This window comes from Daktulosphaira vitifoliae, unplaced genomic scaffold, assembly GCF_025091365.1.
Source record: "Daktulosphaira vitifoliae isolate Bord-2020 unplaced genomic scaffold, ASM2509136v1 Scaffold_2, whole genome shotgun sequence".
NCBI lineage: Eukaryota > Metazoa > Arthropoda > Insecta > Hemiptera > Phylloxeridae > Daktulosphaira > Daktulosphaira vitifoliae.
This window is the reverse complement of record NW_026099573.1, coordinates 25,523,246-25,545,046: the sequence shown is the minus strand read 5'-3', so window position 1 is coordinate 25,545,046 and position 21,801 is coordinate 25,523,246. Positions and strand designations below refer to the sequence as shown.

The window sequence follows — 21,801 nt, the reverse complement described above, 5'->3', positions numbered from 1 at the left end:
CACCTTATACAACGTTTAATGTATTCTTTTTAATATATTTAATGTATTCTTGCGTGTTCCCTCTTCAATGGACTCATGTATTATACATTTTTATTCTTTCAAAAATCATATTTCTTTTGTTTATAAGATACATACAACGGCCTCGTATAAGGTCATCCCATTTAATCATGATTATGTGACAACTTGTCACGCAGATGTGATGTACATCAACTATAAACGGCTAAAAAACATCAGTTAAAGATCTAATTATTTTATAAGTCAACAGTTATCTCTATATTTAATATTTTCATGACAATAAATTATAAAAACATTTTCTTTTCTTATCTTTAATATTTAGTAGTAGGTTATTTTAATTATGGCTCTAAAAATAAATAATATAGTTTTTTCTTATATTATTATTTTTTAAAGATATTAAATTAACCTCAATGTATAATTTTATACATTTTTTTAAATCCTACTGTAGACAATACATTGTCTCGCTTAGCAAGTTGACGACCTTAGTTTATTTATGTTCCTAGCACCATAAAAATTACAAAAATGATCTATTGTGGCCAAAGTTTGAAATTAATAATTTGTAACCTTTCATGTGTTCTATCCTATTTTTACAGTTAAATATTATATTTCTGACTTTTATTATAAAAATAACTTTAATAGGAAATAATAAGATAAACATATAAGGTTATCATATATTTTTTGACTTTTGCATAATTTTTGATATAAATAAAAAAATTCAAAAACTACCCTCCACTTCAAAATTTTTACTTTTTTACGTTACCGGTTAACTATAATATATTTAGATCTCAACTTATATTTGAACAATATTAAGCATTATTATTTTTAAAAATTAACAATTTTTTTGTCCTATAAATAAAGGCCACTCTAATGAATATATTAGCATATAATAACATACAATTTATAAAACTATAATGTTATGTATTCATTTTGGTACATGTGATATACTTAAATCTTCAATTACTCCTAAATATAAAACCGGGGAACAAAAACAAATGGGTACCACAATCTCCGAGTTATATTAATAAAAATATTTTACACGAGACTTCTTATTAGATTTGTGTTCTAGAACAACTTAATCCAAATTACGATTGTGTTCATATTCATGATTTCCTGCGTGATTGATTTTTGATTAAGATACTTATATGTTTAGAAAGATTTGAGAATTTTCGTTAATGAAAAACATCATTGTATAATGATATTATTTATTATATTTTACTTATTTAATTATTATTTATATATCTGATTACGATTTATAAGCTTTATATCCCAATAAACAAAATTTACAGTCTGGACAGAATTTTACATTGTCTTTTCGGTTTATGAGATAACACATATAACAAAGTTTATGATCACATGAGTCCGTTTGTATTGAGGAACATGTATCAAATGCTCCATCTTGGGTGTTGCATTGGACACATTTTTCCTCCTGATTACCAGCTTTCTGATTAGCTGGTAAAATATAAAATTTGTGTAAAAATCATTGTTTTTCATGTAGTTATTTTTATTTAATAATTTTTTCGAAAAAAGATGATTCATATTATCTTTTTTTTTTTATAAATACATTTAGTATTACTCTTTCTTTAAGTATATTTTTTTGAAAATCTGACCCTTAGCCTGCTTACCTCTAATCCCCTACCTGCCAGAGAGATTCAAAATAGCTACTTAATCATGAAAAGTTGACCTTTTCAACTTAACTTTTGAAAATATTTAAAGTAATGACTGGAAATGAAGAGGGGGTGCTGCTTTTTTTATAACTAAACATTTCCTGACCGTATTCTTCCTCTCAGCTAGTATAGTAATTACAAATAATTAATTTGATTTATTTTAATTTGTTAATCAATAAATTAAGAATAGACGTTCTCTAAAAACCAACAATATTCTTACTTACATGTGTAAGTATACACATTGTGTATATTTTAAATATATAATTTTCCACATATTAGACAGGCATTGTTATAAAAATAACAATGACATATACTACTGACATAGTCTCGTGTCACTCCTTAACAAACATTAAGGTACTTGTGACAACTTTGTTAGCCATAGCCCTTCTATTTGTACATGGTAGTTTAACCGACTCTAACAACGCGTGCGAATGGCCTCGATAAAAATTCCAGCAAGTGACGCACGACTGACGACGACCCGTCACAAATATACGTTGAAGTCATTTTAGTGGTAGCGTTCGACGAACATCGTTCAACATGGACCGTATGTAACGAAGTGACTGTCTGAATCGCGTACCCGATGCTCAATCTAAACGATATTATTAGATGAATAAAGCAGGAGAAAGTATTCACAACATATGATATTAAATCAGTTTAATGGCAATTCTTACTTAAACGGAACACGCGTAAATATACGGTATTCAAGGGTTTGTTTAATTTCATGTCCTTTCGTTTTAACTTAAAAATGCACTCGCCAGAAATTTCTTTTTTTGGACACCAGGTACATGTAGAGGGCATTGATAATAAATCTGGGAAATTTGAGTCCATACGTGCTATAACAATCTGATGCAATGTCAAGAACTTTTAGGAGTGTGTAATACGTCCCCTTACCAAACTACTCAAAAAAGGGGAAAGTGATCGTGAGACCACATAGATCAAAACGCATCAAAGCACATCAAAACAGTGATATGACAACACCTCTCTCACCCTCAGACTACACCAAAAGAGTTTTGCTTAAAAATCGACGCCAGTGAACTTGATATCGAGGCGGTATTATTTCAGCATAGTAACGAGCCGTGCAAAATGATTATCGTCACCTACGTGAGTAAAAAGTCATTGAACATGTAAAAACTTTACACCATTTTTGAACGTGAATGTTTCTGTGGCTCACAGAAAAATTTAAAACAATTAAAATATGTCTTTTTGAATTTCTAAATGCGCCAACACTGTCGTCTGGCAGTCAAGTTCAGCGTATCCTGTTGAACTTATCCTGCTTGATAGGCCGGCTGTATTTTTTTATAGGTGAACAGTTGTCTTCTGACAAGCGGATAAACATATACTATTAGAGAGTGGATGTTTCTTTGGTTTTACTTTCTCCAATCGGTGTATTTATCAAGTAGATTTTTTGCATTGGGTATCACGTGGAGGTATAAAAGGAATTATAGTAGACAATCACTCTTAAATGAACAATAAGTTCATAATATCACAAAAAAATACAGAAATAATATAGTTAGAAAAAACATATGAGTACATTAGAAGTTGGAGCGTTCGGTGGTTGGTTTCACTACGTATTTGTTGTCTTATGCTGTTTTTGTGTTTTATGTAATAAACATTGTAAATGTATGTAAATTCAAGGACGTTTGAACTTAGTTATAGGGGCCATAATAATGTAAAGTTACTTAAAAATTAAGTAATTTCTACAATTATTGTAGAAATTGAAGCGCCATGTTTGGCACCGTATAAATAATGTAAAAAATCTTCGTCACCAACTTTGAGAAAAAGCGTAGAGATTAAACAAAATTGTATACAAGACGCATTGATTTACTTAAATAATTAGAATAGGAATAATAAATTTTACTAGATCAGACTTGTCCGGCAATCACAACGACAAATATGTTGTCACACTCCTATGTCGACGAGAATGCCCTAGACAATAATTCAATACAAACACCAACAACATAACCGTTCCCGCGCACCAACACTCTTTATAATATTCATGCCGAAAATAAAATAAAAAACGCGATCTGCAATCGACGTTTATCAGGGGCAGAGAACAAGAGTAACAAAATAACGATAGTTTTCTCTCTTCCATCAAACAAAAATTAAACACACCATTTTCATACATGATCTGCTATTTTCTTATTTATATCCTGATTAAGATAAAGTATGTCAAATGAAAGAGGGATATAAATATCATTTCTCATAAAAAAAATTGTATTGATCCATACACTTTTCAATAAGTTATATCATTATAAAGTTAAAAATATAAAAAAGATTTTTTTACAAAAATCGATCATCAAACAGACATCAAAATTTTGATGTCTGTTTTCACAGTTAAGACAAAATGAAGTCCAAAATTTTTTGTTTCATAATAAAGTATATTACATTAACTTAAATTTAAGATATATATATACAAGATTTCCGGAACACTTTTAAAAGTTAAGTTGAAAAAATAAATTTTTTGTGAAATATTTGAAATTTTAAATCCCCCCTTGTGGGCGGTTTCCAAATAAAAGATAAAGACACCATGCATATACAAAAAAAAATTATATTGATTTGGTTAAATTTAAAAAGTTATGGCAGTTTTAAGTAAAAAAATTGAAAAAATTTCGAAAATTAGCGATTTTTAAATTTGTAATTTTTTTTGATATTTCCCCCATTTGCGGGGAACGAGGGAAATTATGTCTTCGACTAGATACGTTTTGTGATCTTTTGATGTAACGTTGAAAGAAATCGGTTTGGAGAGAGCTGAGTTAAAGTGATAACACACACAAAAAAAAAAGAAAACACATAGTAAAATAATACCTTCTCAGCTTCGCATCGAAGCTAAAACAATTTTTTTAATAGATGAACTTTGGCTTAGACGTATAGGCGCAAACACACCGATATACTACCCACGCACAAATCCGGTAGAATATGGCAATATACGAGGCATTTTTAACGGAGTCCATTCATACTTCTTGAGAATTAAACTACCCCCTCTATTGTTCGTGTTACGCAATTGCTGAAACAAGCAAATTGGCTACACTGTCCGTACTCGTCTTAGGAAAGGAAGGAAAACGACTGGGTTCATCCATCATCACATCACAGATCATAGATGGTGACGGTTGGCGTATGAACAACAAACCACAAAGATCAATACTACATTAAAACAAAATACAGCGCTCAGCACTGTCCCTCGTCCCATCGCCCAACCGTACCAGCTTCACTTACCAAGCGAATAATAATTTGAACGGCCCCCGTCCACATCCATAACCCCTTTCTACATGGAAAAAAATATATTATACAACACTAAAAATAAACCTATGAATAATAATTAATTATAAAATAAAATAAAAATAATTAAATATCTTACCACTTGTGCTATCTGCTCCATGTACTATTAAAAAAAAAATTTTAAAAATTTTAATATTCATCAATATAACATTATTATTTGATTTGTCTATTTACAAAAGAGACACATATTTTTACATACATTATTGAAAATGACTCTTTTTTTTTTTTTTTGATAAATATGTTTTGTATTTATTAATGCTTAGAGTTAAATTACATTAATCGTATTATGCTGATTCATAAGTTTTATTTACTTATGAAAAATATGCTATAAAATACAATTATTTATAGTATGATTTATTAAATATACTACTCTCTATTTTTGTATAGCAATATAAAATTTAATTTAATCTTTAAAACATTACAAATATCCAACTTATTGTAAGAAAAAATTGTACTTAATTTTATATTCTATGGGTAACTCCCGAAAGTTAAATGAGAAGCTGTAATTATTTTTTACTATTAAATGGAATATGGCCCAAGTAAAATTTTGGCTGGTGGATAACCAAATTTGTTTTATTGTTTTTTAAGATATTAGCATTTGACGATTTAAATAAAGTAGAGGAATAGAGTAGTGTTTAGTAACCCCCTTCATTTTTATCATAATGCACAGATAAGAATTCTTCAACTTTGCGCACCCTTCTCGACTACAACTAAAAGTTGTAACAATTCATAAAAGTAATTATATTACCTATTACCGACCTGTTAAAATTTTATTTAGAACATTCTCTAATTAATAGTTAAAAAATAATAATAGATTCTCATTTGACTTGCAAATTTACCTTTAAAATCCATCCTTAGGGATAAACATATAATGACTTATAATAATTAATTAAATTCCAATCTATTTAATTTTAATCTACTTTAATTGAACTAATTAATCTATACTGTCGTAATATGCCCAATACTTTGCATTACGCATCTTACATCAATAATTGTATCATATTGTTACCTTTGATGATTGTAATCAAATTTTAGCTCTAATACGAAGTTTAAATCTGTATGAATTTTATTACAATGAGTTTTTTTTTGTCTGTTATTAATTTTTTTCAGCTCTCACCGAACCGATTTTTTTCAACGATACGTCAAAAGATTACAAATCGTATATAGTCGAAAAAATTTAATCATTCAAAGAAAAAATTTGTTGATTTTATAAGATTATACAGTTCACCACATCCAAAGAACATTATGGTCCATCGGACCTAGATTATTAAAAGAAGTTTAGTAATACTAAGTAGTTGAATTTTAGCGACATTATTAGAATCATTTGTGGGCATTTATTCGATATTTATAATTAATCATTTCATTACTAATTACACACATTCTTTTGTTTTGTTAATTTTTCATAAATTTATAGCACTTTTAAGAACAAAAAGTTAAAAAAAGACGAAATCTACTGATTTAATAAAATTAATGTTTTGAGGAATTATTGCCATTTACAGGGAACAGTAGAAATTTTTTCAATTTTAAGGGCGATATCTTCAACTTGATTCAATTTGGGATTATAGACGTATCGTTGAAAAAATTCGCTGAGCTGAAAAAAGTAGTGACAGACACAAAAAACGGTTGCACAGTGGGGTCGTGGAACAGTGTGGATATGGTATAGTTGGAACAAGTATGAATGATATAGGACAGTGATTGAAATCACTAACATAAAAAACGCTTCGTTGCAAATCTGTAGATAGTGTCTAATTTTAATAAAAAATTAATTGTATTCAAATTTAAATTTTAAATTGAATTGGCAACAAAAATATGTTAAAAACGATATTTTGAATTAATTATTTTTAACGTACTAAAAATAAAAATCTGTAATTTAAAAATAATTTTTTTTTCATTATAATAAATTATTTTAATAGAAAAATTAATCATTTCTATGTAACTTTTAGTATTTAAATTGATGAGACAATTGAAATATTAAGAATAATTTCCTTATAGTTATATCTTATGGTTTTTAACTAATTAGTAATAATATCAATAATTGTAAAAGGGGCTAATGCCCGTAAAATGTTTTTATAAATAAATAAATAATTGTAATTATTGGTGATAGAAAAGATATAATTGCTAATTTCAAATTAGCACGAAAAATTGAATAATAAAAGTATTCATAATTGACAACAATTTATTATCTAAAAAGTTTTGTGTAAGGCCTTCAATTTTTATACAAGTTCGCCATAAAAGTAATAACTACTTTACGAATTCTCCGAAAAAATTACAATACTAAATCCCAATAAATATTTATTCATATATTAAACTAACTAAATTATAAAAGAATTAAATAATATAATATAATAAAATAAATTACATCTATAGGGTCATTCCATGTGAAATCACCTAACGTGTATGATGCTATAGTTCAGAAATTTTTGACATTTTTATCATAAACTTCTTAAAGGTCATTGACAACAAAATAATTTTTTTTTATTGTTTTTTTACAAGATAGCGCATATTTAATAATTAAAAACATGAAAAAACACCTTATGTTCTAGAGCCTATAACTTCACATCCAAATAAGTTATCACCGTGTAACTAGCACTGTTTTATTTATATTAAATAGTACTTCAATTTCATTCTTAAGTTTATGAATTTTGAATTTTTTTAACATTAAAATTTTGCAGTATTTTGACAGCAAAAAATATTTTAGTAAATTTTTTTTTTTTTTCAGTAACTTTTAGTTATGTTCTTTTAACCCATATCATATTTAAATCGATTTATAAATGTTTTTGTATCGTTTTACGGTCTTGAATACTGTATGGTGCTAAAAATAGCCATCTTTATCCTTTAGGCAATTAAAATATCTGGTGAAAATTTGATAATGGAGATATAATTTTAACGCAACTTATAGAACTTACAAAATTTACAATTTGCGTATTATGGAAAATCCACAGATTACGTAATTTTCAACATTTAATTTTTATTTTTAGTTAGCAACTATTTTTAAAATTATTATTTTGTTTAATAATAATGAAAGTATGAAACTGTCAATGAAGCCGTAGTCTTTATTGTACATACGGTTTTCATTTTATCATATTACATCATAGTGACTTTTGTATAAATTTCTTCATGAATATGAAAATGTTAAAAAGCATTTAAAACTGGTTATGTATTATTAAGAGTGTCAGGATTGTCCATATAAAATTACAATTGTGTGTCACCAAGTTGTCAAGTTAATGTGTAACTTTTATTGTTGTGACTACTATTGTATGTTAAAAAAATTCTAAATTCACAATCTTAAGAATGAAATTGAAGTACTATTTAATATGAGTAAAACATTGCTAGTTCCACAGTGATAGCTTATTTGGATGTGAAGTTATTGGCTTTAGAACATAAGGTGTTTTTAATTATCTGGTAAAAAAACAATTTAAAAAAAAAATATTTTTGTTGTCAATGACCTTTAAGAAGTTTATGATAAAAATGTCAAACATTTCTGAACAATAGCAGCACACATGTTAGGTCATTTTACATAGAATGATTTTATAGTAAAAATCACTATTGAAAGTTTTTTAATGATGTATATCTCACACAATATATTTATCATGTAATATTTACTTTAACCACAAAGAAAAATGAGAATGAAGATTGTATATTAAGATGAGGTTGTGTCTATGTAGATATTCACGTACGTATGATATTACAGCATTTTTCCCGTTCTCGACTGACACTTCGGAATAACTTTTTAAAAATGACCAAATCAATATAAGTTTCTTTTTATAGATGCATTATGTCTTTATCTATCATTTGATATATTTTATTATCATAGTCATAAAACAAAGGCAGTACAATATACGAGACTACCAAGAAAAAGAATTGGGATCTATCAAATACAAAAATTAAAATGCATGGTATTTCCTATGTTAATAATTAATTTAATTCCTTTATGTTTTTGAACCCTTGAACAGAATAATAGATCTTTATTTATATGTCGTAAATCACTGTGAATATCCAACACCCCAAATATAATAAGCCATTAAGATATAGACATATTAATTCCAAAATCTAAACTTTTATTTATTTTTATATTTATATTTTAATCACTACACTATATTTTTATCATAAAGCATAGTTAAGAATATTTTTATGTTGCACATCTCTCTCAGCTATACATAAATATTATATTAATTTAAAAAGTAATATTATATAATTGTTAATTGACTTATCATCATTTATTCAATATATTCCCATTTTATGTTAAAAAATATTTGATAAATAGTGATAAAAATCTTATATTTGTGCACAGATTTCCGATACTGTCTGTCAAAATTACACTACTTGAATGTAAAAAAATTATATAAATATATTAAAAATATTACACTGATGTATGGGAATTTTCGAATCATTCCCCACAGTGTGATATTTCCTATAGTTCATAAAAATAAATAAAATTTTAATCTGTATATTTTAAAAAAAATGAAAAATGATTAAAAGTATAATTAAATGAAAAAATAAAAAAATGATTATTTAACAAAAGAATTTTACACATATAATAATTTATACATTTATTATACGTTTTTAAATTAATTTTAGATATTTTTTTTTATTTTAATATGTATGTTTTACATACATACATAAATCATTATTCAACAAAAGAATTGCGAGTAGTATTCAACGTATATACTTACATTGATTAGCCGACGGAGCTTCGGTCAGTGATGGAACAGAAGCTAGGTTTACACATAAAATAATTTATACATTTATTATACGTTTTTAAATTAATTTTAGGTATTTTTTTTATTTTAATATATATGTATTTTTATGAAAAAAATATATTTTTTTATTATCTTTCAATACAAAGTATTATTATAGCTTAACAATTAAATAAAATGAGAAAAGAAAAAAGAAATAATAATAATAAAAAAAATAGTACAATTGATCTTACATCAACATAATTACAATAAAATTACAGTAAAAATCGATAAATAAAAAAACCAGCTGAATGAATGAAAGAAATAACTAAAGAAATTACATCGAGAGAAGTTGAGTTAAGGATAGTGTAACAATTAATAGGAGAGCTATTAAGATGAGATAAATTATTAAATAAAATAGAACGATTACTTTCAAATGCACAGCAGTCAAAAATTATATGAGGAAAGTCGCAGAGAACTTCATCGTCATGTTTGGGGCAGAAAGGAGAATTGTTAAGGGATATTTTTTACGCATGAAAAGGAAGGCGATTATGACCAAGTCTTAGTCGAGAAAAGGATAATATATGGAACCGGGAGTGAGGAAGTTTATGGAACCAAAGATGATTTGGAATAGTTGGTGAAATTGATTTGTGCCAAGCTGCGATGAGAGAGAAAGGAGAAGACCAATATTCTTGCCATGCTAGAAATATCGTCTTATTAAGGGGTGAAACGAAGTCAGATGAAGGAATATTGAGGGTAGGACGACGGGTGAATTTGGTAAGTTTGGCTAAATGGTCAGCCTCCTCATTACCAAAAATACCCACATGACTAGGACACCATAAAAATTCGATTTTTGTATTAGCTAAGAAAAGATTATAAATTAATGCTTTTATTTTAATAATAAGGAAAGATATGCATTTTTTGAAATAATTAGAAGAGAGAGAAGAAAGGACTGATAAAGAGTCAGTAATATTAAAACATTAGAAATATTGAAGGATTGAATAAGCTCAAGGGCCGAAGAATTGGCATAACACTCAGTAGTAAAAAAACAAATCCGGTAGAATATGGCAATATACGAGGCATTTTTAACGGAGTCCATTCATACTTCTTGAGAATTAAACTATCCCCCTTACTATAGTGGAAGTAGTTTACACAATCGCTGTAACGAGCAAACCGGCTCCCTCCGTCCGTACTCTTCTAGGATAGGATGAAAAACTGCTGGGTGACTAGTCAGTACAACACAATGAATCGTCACCATCTACGATGTCCGATTCGCGCGCGAACAACAAACCACAAAAATCACCACCACGTCACCGACTGGCTACAGCAAAACAAAGTACACTGTTTAGCACTGTCTCTTGTGTCATCACCTAACTGTCCAGTCTCACTTACCAGGCGAATAAAAATTTGAACTGCCCGTCTACTTAGCCAATATTCATAACCACAATCAAAATTATATTATACAGCAATAAAAATAAACGTATGAATAATTAAAAATCTTACCATTTGTGCTACCTGCTTCATGTACTATTAACAAAATAAATAAATTTTAATATTCATCAATATAACATTATTATGTGATTTGTCTTTTAACAAAAGTATTTTTTTCACACATTTTTGAAAATGACTCTTCTTTTTTAATTAATAAATACGATTTGTAGCTATAAACATTTTGTTCACTTTTATCATATAATACTAATAATAAATATATAACTAATTTAATATTTTACCACTTTTGCTATCTGCTCCATGTACTATTCAAAAAAAAAAAATTTGATTTATTTATTTACAAAAAGATTTTTAACATGCTTATACTAGTTTCACGTGTATGTTGTGTGTTTGTAACTTTCACGCGCCACGTATTATTATTCTAATGTATCCCATCGTCTATGACAATGGGATTAGACTGACGTAACGCATTCACCCCACCCTGCTCACCTTACGACGACAACACTGACTCTGTATAATTTTATTGTTAGTTTTTGTACCCGTGAGCGCGTGTTATGTATATATAAATTTATAATATATAATGTATATATAAACAAATATTTATTATTTATTATGAGAAATAAACATTTAAAGGTAAATTTTTTTGATTTAACATACATCCATAATACATAAGGAATTAGAATTACAGGCAGTTAAATGGTTTTTTATGATGATATTAATAGGCATATAGCTTTTATTATCAATAGTAGTAAAACACAGTTGTGAGTTTATAAACACACTAACTGCCAATAGAGAAATTATATCTATTGATAGTCATAATTGACAAAAAACACTCCGTGACTGACAAAGATGTCATAAAAAACTAAAAAGTAAAAAATAAATATAGTTTAAAAAACTAAAAATACACCCTTTTGAAACACATCGAACTAGAAAGTTAAAAATAATTTTTAAAATAAGCTTAAAACAAAAATGAACGAAAAATACTAGTATAATTATGAAAAAAATCGTCAATATACAAAAAATATTGCACAAAGCACCCACGCTTTTTTTCGTTCATTATTGTTTTAAGCTTATTTTAAAAATTATTTTTAACTTTATAGTTGATGTGTTTTAAAGCATGTTTTTTAGTTTTTTAAGCTATATTTAATTATCAGAGATTTTTGAACATGACTCTTTTTTTAAATTAATATGTTTTATAGCTATAAACACTTTGTGTCACTTTTGAAAAAAGTTAAATTGCATTCGTCAAATTATGGTGATTCAAAAGTTTTATTTACTTATAAAATATATGTTATAAAATACAATTATATTTAGTATGATTTATTAAATATACTACTCTCTATTTTTTTTTAATTAATGATTTTTTTATAATAATGTAAAATTTAATTTAATCTAAGAAACATTGTAAATATACAGTTTACTATAAAAACAAATTATACCTAATTTTATAATATATGGGTAACTTCCGCAAGTTAAGTTAGAACCTATAATTATTTTTTACTATTAAATAGAATATATCCAAATAAAATTTTTGCCGGTGGATAACCAGATTGCTATTATTGTTTTTTGAATTATTAGCATTTGATGATTTAAAAAAGATAGAGGAGGAGAGTAATGTTTAGTAACCTTTTATTTTTACTATAATGCACAGTTAATAATTCTTTAACTTTGCGTCACCTACTCGAATCAGGCCGAGCGCAAGGGGGGGTTTTGGGGGTTCAACCCCCCCCATTGACGAAAAAATATACAGGGTGATTTTTTTATCATAACCCACTCGATTACTTGCAAAATAATAATAATTTAAACATTTTTTTTTTTAATTATCATTAGTTACTCATTATTCTTGAATTGTTAACTATGTAATAATTTTTAAGTTCATCCCTTATGCCTTGGAGGGGGGTAAACTTTGTTTTTTTAAATGGTAACACATATTTTTAATTTAATAAAATGTTTGAGTTTTTAATTTAATAGTAAATGGCATTTGAATTTTTAATATAACTTTATTAGCTTATTAGATATAAACATTTAAAGTTTCAAAATTTTGAGTTAATATACATGTATAATACACATGGGATTGTAAATACAGGTAGCTAATTGGATTTTTATGACATTGCTGTCTCAGTCACGGATTGTTTATTATCAATTATGATTATCAATAGATATACTTTCTGTATTGTCAGTTAGTGTATTTATAAACTCATAACAATGTGCCTTACTACAATTGATAATAACAATGCTGTGTACCTGCTAATATCGATGTTATAAAAAACCAATTAGCTACCTGTATTTGTAATCCCTTGTGTATTATACCTGTATATTAATTCAAAAATTTGAAACTTTAAATGATTATATCTAATAAACGAATTAAGTTATATTAAAAATTCAAATGCCATTTACTATTAAATTAAAAACTCAAACATTTTATTAAATTAAAAATATGTGTTACCATTTAAAGAAACAAAGTTGACCCCCTTCCAATACATAAGGCATGAACTTAAAAAGTATTACATAGTTAAAAATTCAAGAATAATGTGTAACTAAAGATAATAAAAAAAAAAAAATGTTTAAATTATTATTATTCTGCAAGTAATTGAGTGGGTTATGATAAAAAAATCACNGGGGGGTTTGGGGGTTCAAACCCCCCCCCATTGACGAAAAAATATATATCATGTTTTTCATTTTTAATTGATTATATAAGATATTTGATTATCTTATTTGTTATAAATATTGCAGAGGACTGTTAGCATTGCATATTCTTTTTGGTTTATACGTTTTAATTAATTATTTATTTTATTAATAAACCGTTAAAAAATGTATTTATAAGAGCTTATTTCAGGATTTTTAAGTGCATAAGTGCACGCATAATCAGTTTTTTTAGGGGACAGAAGTCTTGTGCTCTAGTTATAAAATAATAATGCATAACATAATAGCACACCACTATTATTGTGTTACTCTCGTGTTTGGTGTTTATCGGTTTCCGTTGAGACATTATCGACAAAATATAATGACCGCGACGGCGACGTGAAGAACACGAGTATGACACGATAACGGAAGTCGCGTATTTTAAAAGATGTTCATAACCAAGTGTAAGACGTTAGTTATACAAAAACGGTGTTTGCAATATTTCGAAATGAACATTCGAAGATTTTTAAAAAAACCACGACTAGAAAAAGATGAGATAGTAAGCATATTAAAATTAATTGTAATTATTACAATTACTCGATTAATCTATTAAGTTTTTAAATTTTATTTATAGAAAACTAAGTAAAAGTTAAAATTATATTAAAAATATTATTAATTTAAAAAAAACTAAAAAATATTAAAAATATTAAACTCAAAGCCACAAAAAATTAATGAAAAGTCGCGGATACGTATTTCGGAAACAATGTTACCAAATTTTGAAATTATGTTTTCGTTATTATAATATTTCTTTTATAACCCTGTTATAAAAGAAATAGCTAAATTTAATGGGTATAACGAAAACATAATTTCAAAATTAGTCCGAAAACAAAAGTGGAAAAAAGAAAGGACGGCAGCTAGTACACTCACCAGCGAGGGGGAACAAAAAGTAATTAGATCACCAATTTTATTTTATCCGGGCATCTCAAATGGATTAACTAAAATATTTAAGAATTTTGGTATTACTTTGGTAACATCTAAGAGTAATAATTTAAGAGATTTATTAGGTAACCCTAAAGATAAGGTAGATGAAGGGGGGAAATCAGGCATTTATAAAATACAATGTGAAAGTTGTAATAAATGTTACGTAGGACAAACAAAAAGAAATATAGGGGTCAGGTTTAAAGAGCACTTAAGAAATATTAAAAATCAAGAAATTGAGAAATCTCCAGTGGCTGAACATTTATTGACACATAATCACTCTATTAAAACCATAAAACTAATTAAAAACGTAAATAATTACAAAGAACTTAATATCAGAGAAGCAATAGAAATGTTTAAAAATAAAAACAATTTAATTAATTGGGATCTTGGCCCACTGAAAAATTCATTATTAAACTTGTGTAAACTGGCAAAATGTGATAATATTACTTAGTGATAACGTCACTAGGTGATAAGGTCACTAGGGGTATATAAGGGAGTTTTTTCTAGTCGGGGTGTCAGTATGTGTTTAGCGTTGATAATGGTAACATTGTTCCCGAAATACTTATCCGCGACTTTTCATTAATTTTTTGTGGCTTTGAGTTTAATATTTTTAATATTTTTTATTTTTTTTAATTGAATAATATTTTTAATATAGTTTTAATTTTACTTAATTAATTAGCCACAAATGATCAATTTTTATTATATAGGAAACTAGTTTCAATAACCTGTCACAATCAACTGAACCAGCAGAAAAAGCATCTACAGATACAAATGTAATTCCAAAGTTTGTGTACCCTCATGATACAGGGTTATATGTGAATAAACCTGCAACTGAAAGTATTGACTTGATACCGGGACTTCAAAATTTGATATGGACACCTCCAGAAGACTACAAATTTCCTGTTTCCGAAAATAGAAATTTAAAATTTCAAAGAAGTTGGTTACTCAAATATAAATGGTTGGCTTATTCAGCATTTATGAATGGCGCATTTTGTAAGTATTGTGTATTGTTTTCTATACGAAGTGGAGGAATTGGACATCAAACATTGGGGCAGCTTGTTAAAAAACCACTTACCAACTGGAAAAAAGCTTTAGAATCATTTAGTTATCATAACTCACTCGAGTATCATAAAACTTCATTATTAAAATCAAATATGAGAACAGAAATTGATAATCAAAATATTTTATCGGTTGACTTACAAATTTCGGAACAACAATTAGATTTCATTAATGAAAGTAAAAAATGTTTGATTCCTGTGATCGAAACTTTAATATTATGTGGTCGGCAGGGTTTGGCTCTTCGTGGTTCAAAAGATTCAGAAAGAGTAACTTCCGAAGAACCTATAACTAACGATGGTAATTTTCGGGCTCTTTTAAGATATCGAGCAAAAACTGATGAACAGCTTAATAATTTTTTACAAAATTCAGCAAAAAACGCAATGTACATTAGTAACCGTGTTCAAAACGAATTTATTGTCATATTTCACAATTTAATTCAAAAACAGATTATTGAACGTGTCAATAAATCTCGAGCTTTTTCTATAACAGCAGATGAAACTGCAGATATAGCCGGCATAGAACAACTTTCAATCTGTGTACGGTATTTAAATTATAAGGACAGTAATTATAAAATATGTGAAGATTTTTTAAGCTTTATCCCTGTTGAAGATGTAACAGGGAAAGGTTTATCAAATGCTATTTTGAATTTCCTAGAATATTCTAGAATAGATTGTACATATTTATTTGGACAAGGTTATGATGGGGCTAGTACTATGAGTGGTGAATTTCACGGAGTTCAATCGTATATAAAAAAAAAATATAATTTAGCTCTATACTCACACTGTGCTGCCCATAGTTTCAATTTAGCAGTTAGTGCCGCATGTAGTATCCCTCAAGTCAAAAACTGCCTTGGTACAGTCCAATTTATTTATAACTTCTTTAATACCCCAAAAAGGCAAATTGCACTTCAGGATGCAATAAAAAATAATGACACTTTGTTACAAGAAAAAAAAAAAAAACTTAAAAAATATTATGCAACAAGGTGGGTACTACAACATGAGTCCATTGGAACTTATATAGATTTACAACCAGCAGTTATTGATGCCTTAGAAAATATTTCGAGTACTTGGAAAGACTCAAAAACAACATCCGGATCTTTTCAATTACTATCAGCAATAAAAACATTAGAATTTCAAATTTCAATTCACGTTTTAAATTCAGTACATGCATTGTCTTTATCATTGAGTAGAGTTTTACAAGCGGAAAATCAAGATTTAGTCGAGGCCGTGAAGTTGGCAGATGCAGAAAAACACGAACTTGAGGAAAGAAGACAATATTCTACAGATAACTTCAACACAATTTTCGTAACTGTAGAAGATATTTGCAATAAGTACAATATACCTGTGACTAAACCTAGACTTGCCTCACGTCAAATTAACCGTTCTAACATTATAACCGACTCTGTAAAAGATTATTACAAAATTATTATTTACATACCATACCTTGATTTATTTATTACTCATCTTCAAGATCGCTTCCTCAAGCATCGTAATATTTTGTCAAACTTCTCATGTCTTTTTCCTATTGAAACAAAATCTTTAGACAAAGATTCATGTAAAAAGTTATTTGAAACTTATTGTTCAATTTTACACGACGATTCCCCAGAAATTTGGATAAATGAGGTAGAAATTTGGCGACGACGACAAACTGGTAAAAATATTCGAAACGCCCTCGATGCCCTCGATATTTGTAATTCAGATGCGTTTCCAAATGTTCATAAAATGTTATGTGTAATGTCAGTTTTGCCGGTGACTAATGAAAGGTCATTTTCAACATTACATCGGCTTAAAACCTATTTAAGGTCATCTATGGGTGAAGATCGTTTAAACGGACTAGCTTCGTTGAATATCCATCGTGACATAAACGTGGATATCAACGAAGTATTAAACGAATTCTTTTCTACTCATCGTAGATTAAATTTATTAAAAAAATAATTTTTAATTTTATAGTTTTATCATGATTTATTTATATTATAAATATATAGTATATAATATTTGATAGTTATTGATTTATCTATTAAATATATATCTTTTTTAAACCCCCCCCCCATTATCAAATCCTGCGCACGGGCCTGACACATATATATCTAAAAGTTGTAATAATTTGACAAGTAATTACAGTATTGGTTATTGACCAGTTGAAATTTTATTTAGGCCAGTCTTTATTTAATAGTAAAATAATAATAATAGGTTTCCATTTAATTTTTAAATTTACCCTTAGGAATAAAATTATAAAAACCCAGCACAGTGAGGACATGACATAGTTGGGTCCAGTATAGATGATATCTGACAGTGATTAAAATCACTATCATAAAAAACGCTTCGATGCAAATCGAATAGTGTTTAATTTAAAAAAAAAAAGTAGGTAAAATGAAAGCTGAGAAAATAAATGATAGCTACAAAAAAAAAAAAAAAACACATAGTAAAATAATATTAATATGAATTTCTTCTCAAGAGAGGCGACTACAGTAATGGAATCCTTGATATTTATTGAAGTTATTGAATCTAAATGAGATAAAAATCAAATGAGTTAAACATTTTTTTTAACTGAAAAAGCATTACAAAAAATTCAGTGCCACAGTCGTGAAAGATCCAANGAAAAAGCATTACAAAAAATTCAGTGCCACAGTCGTGAAAGATCCAAGTGTTACCGTCTCAAAAACCGTACGTCTCATTCGTCACTTCATAAAAATGGAAATTTAGCTAGTTCAAATTTTAAAGTTATTTTTCTCGACTTCAAAGAAACAAAAAAATTTAAATATGATTAATTTTTATACTATGTCATTTAGATTGATATAATATTTATGAAAATCAGTGTAATCCCCTTAAAATAAAACAAAATACAAAACCAAGAATTTTAACACAATAATAGCATATTTTTAAATACGGTAGCTATTTTCACCATGTATTCTCCTAATAAGATATTTTAAAATAAAATAAAATACAAAACCTAGAATTTTAATACAAAAATATCATATTTTTGAATACGGTAGCCATTTGCGCATAGAAGATAGATCGTCGGGACAAATTTTTTTTTTTCATTTTATTGTACATAAAATAAGCTTTAATTTGATATATGTTTAAAGGACGCAGTATTTCCGGAACATTTTCAAAAATTAAGTTGAAAAAGTTANGCAGTATTTCTGGAATATTTTCAAAAATTAGGTTGAATAGGTTAATTTTTGTAAAAAAAGTTGCTATTTTAAATCCCCCTCAATGAGCAGGTTAAGTGTTAGATTTTCAAAAAAATGATATCAAACAAAAGGGAAATATCTAAGGTTTTAGTATAAAAAAAGTTATGTTGACTTGTTTATTTTTAAAAAAGTTATGGAAGTTTTAAGAAAAAAATTTATCAATTTTTAAGGGTAATTTTCCCTCGTTCCCCGCAAATGGGGGAAATATCCAAAAAAATTACAAATTTAAAAATCGGTAAATTTTGTCATTTTTTTCACTTTTTTTTCTTAAAACTTCCATAACTTTTTCAAAAATCAACAAATCAACATAATTTTTTTTTATACTAAAACCTTAGATATTTCCCTTTTATTTAATATCATTTTTTTGAAAATCTAACACTTAACCTGCTCATTGGGGGGGATTTAAAATAGCAACTTTTTTACAAAAACTAACTTTTTCAATTTAATTTTTGAAAACGTTCCGGAAATACTGCGTCCTTTAAACATATATAAAATTAAAGCTTATTTTATGTACTATAAAATGAAAAAAAAAAATTTGTCCCGACACTTTATCTTCTACATGTAAACGGTTGCCGTAGTTAAAAAAACACTATTTTTGTGTTAAAATTTTCGATTTTCGATTTTTAATTTTCAACTTAAAAATGCTATAACTTTTCGAAAAATGTATGTATCAGCACAATTTTTTTTTTTCTAAATACATTATAAGTACATCTTCCATTTGACATACTTTTTATTAAAATTAGACAATTTCCCCTTATATAGGGGGGGTTCAAACTTTGAAACATTGTATAAAAAATAGAACTTTTTCAACTGAACTTTTGAAAATGTTCCGGAAATACTGCGTCCTTTAAACATATATCAAATTAAAGCTTATTTTATGTACTATAAAATGAAAAAAAAAAATTTGTCAAAAATATGATTTTTTTTTTTATTAAAATTCTAGGTTTTGTATTTTATTTTATTTTAAAATATCTTATTAGGAGAAAATATTGACTTTCATGAATATTATATACTTTAATTGACATAGAATAAAGTTCATAAGACATAAGAAATTAAACTTATTCAAATTTTGTTGCTTTTTTAAAGTCGAAAAAGTAATTTTTAAATTTGAGCTAGCTTAAATAGCCAATTTTTTAAATGTCACAAAAACAACGAACAGTTGCCGAGTCGGTAACATTTGTATCTTACACGCTTGGGAAACGAGGTTCAATTCCGTCTGTGGCAAATTAATATTTTGCATTTTTTTGAATTAGAATAAAATTTTCAAATTATTTGATATTTATCTCATTTAGATTCAATAACTTCAATAAATATAAAGGATCCTATCATTATAATCTCCCCTCGTGAGAAAAAATTTATATTCATGTTAATATTACTTTACTATGTAGTTCTTTTTGTGGCTACGATTTATTTTGCCAACCCTCACTAGACCTACTTTTTTCAACGATACGCCAAATGATTACAATTCGTATTTAGTTGGAGGTATTACCCTTAAAAATCGACAAAATATTCCATATTCAAATAAAAAGTAGCTTAACCAGCTTTTACCATACAAACAATAAAAATCATTAATTTCTAATATTCTTAAAGTATTTATTTTCGAATTAGATTTGATATGATAAAAGTATTCAACTACAATAGTAAATAATATTACTTTGTAATTTATTAATTTTTTAAATCTATTTGTGTGTGCTACTACCAATCTATAATATTCCAAATGTTTTTGTAACATGTTGCCATATAAATCTTAAATTTAAAAAAAAATGATTTTTAGTTTCACCTGAATTTAACGATGGATTTTTACAATTATAATCAAATATTATAATACGCTCAATTGAATAAATCTTTTTAACAACTTTTTTTTATTGGTTCTTTTAGTTAAAGTAAATCAAAATTAATTAAGTTATAAATAATTCCATTGTAGAATCTTTTTACACACCAAAAGTTAATTAGAAATGATTACTATGATTTCTATTTAAGTGATCTATTACGATAAAAATGTAAAAAAAATCGAACTTTTCTGATAAATGTACTGTAAATAGTAATTATAAAATTTCCTAATTGCATATTAATCTTAACAATTTCATTTTTTCTATTTAATAATGTCAATTTCAAACTTGCAAGTTGAGTTAAAAGTTATGGTAATAAATTCATTTTTTTTTTATTAAAACTTTCACATTAAAGGACAAAAAAAAGTAGGTTCAAAATGATTACTTTTAACATATTAAAAATCAAAATCAATAATAATTTGAAAACAATTAATTTTAAAAATTATATAATATGTAATTAAAGAATTACCAATCTGGGTATAATTAAGGAAATAAAAATTGATGTTGCTTTTGTCTATACATTTTTTAGAATTTTTTAAACACTATCTATAGATTTGGATCGAACTATGCAACGTCCCCACTGTGTTGGTTTTTTTTTTAATAATTTCTTTTTTTTTTTGGTCTGTTACCACTTTTTCTCAGCTATAACCAAACCAATTTCTTTCAATGATATGTCAAAAGATCACAAATCGTATCTAGTCGAATACATTACTCTCAAAATTGAAAAAATTTCCCTCCTTCCTCGTAAATGGGCGAAACCTCCAAAAAAATTACAAATTTATAAATCGCTAATTTTCAAAATTTTTTCAATTTTTTTTACTTAAAATTGCCATAACTTTTTAAAAAATAACTAAATCAATATAATTTTTTTATATAGATGCATAATATCATTACCTTTCATTTGGTATATTTATTTATAAATCTGACCTTTTACTTGCCTACAGGGGGGATTAAAAATGACAACTTTTTCACAAAAAAATTACTTTTACACTTAATTTTTGAAAATGTTACGGAAAGTCTAACACTTATATATATAT

The 21,801-nt window shown here is 26.8% G+C and overlaps 1 protein-coding gene across 3 annotated transcripts in view; it reads right to left on the bottom strand.

Moving 5' to 3' along the window:
• Window positions 1–749: 749 nt before the first annotated feature.
• LOC126897472 (uncharacterized) overlaps window positions 750–21,801 on the bottom strand; it is a 22,999-nt gene continuing 1,947 nt past the window's right edge. Inside the window, exons 2-6 of one of the 3 annotated variants that reach the window (XM_050671111.1) lie at window positions 11,362–11,385; window positions 11,135–11,158; window positions 9,629–9,670; window positions 5,035–5,058; window positions 750–1,464 (exon numbers count right to left, since the gene is read on the bottom strand). In XM_050671111.1, coding sequence (XP_050527068.1) covers window positions 1,259–1,464; window positions 5,035–5,058; window positions 9,629–9,670; window positions 11,135–11,158; window positions 11,362–11,385 — 320 coding nt within the window. In that variant the 3' untranslated portion in view covers window positions 750–1,258. The remainder of the gene's footprint in view (window positions 1,465–5,034; window positions 5,059–9,628; window positions 9,671–11,134; window positions 11,159–11,361; window positions 11,386–21,801) is intronic. The other 2 variants (XM_050671113.1, XM_050671114.1) reach the window with 2 other exon arrangements.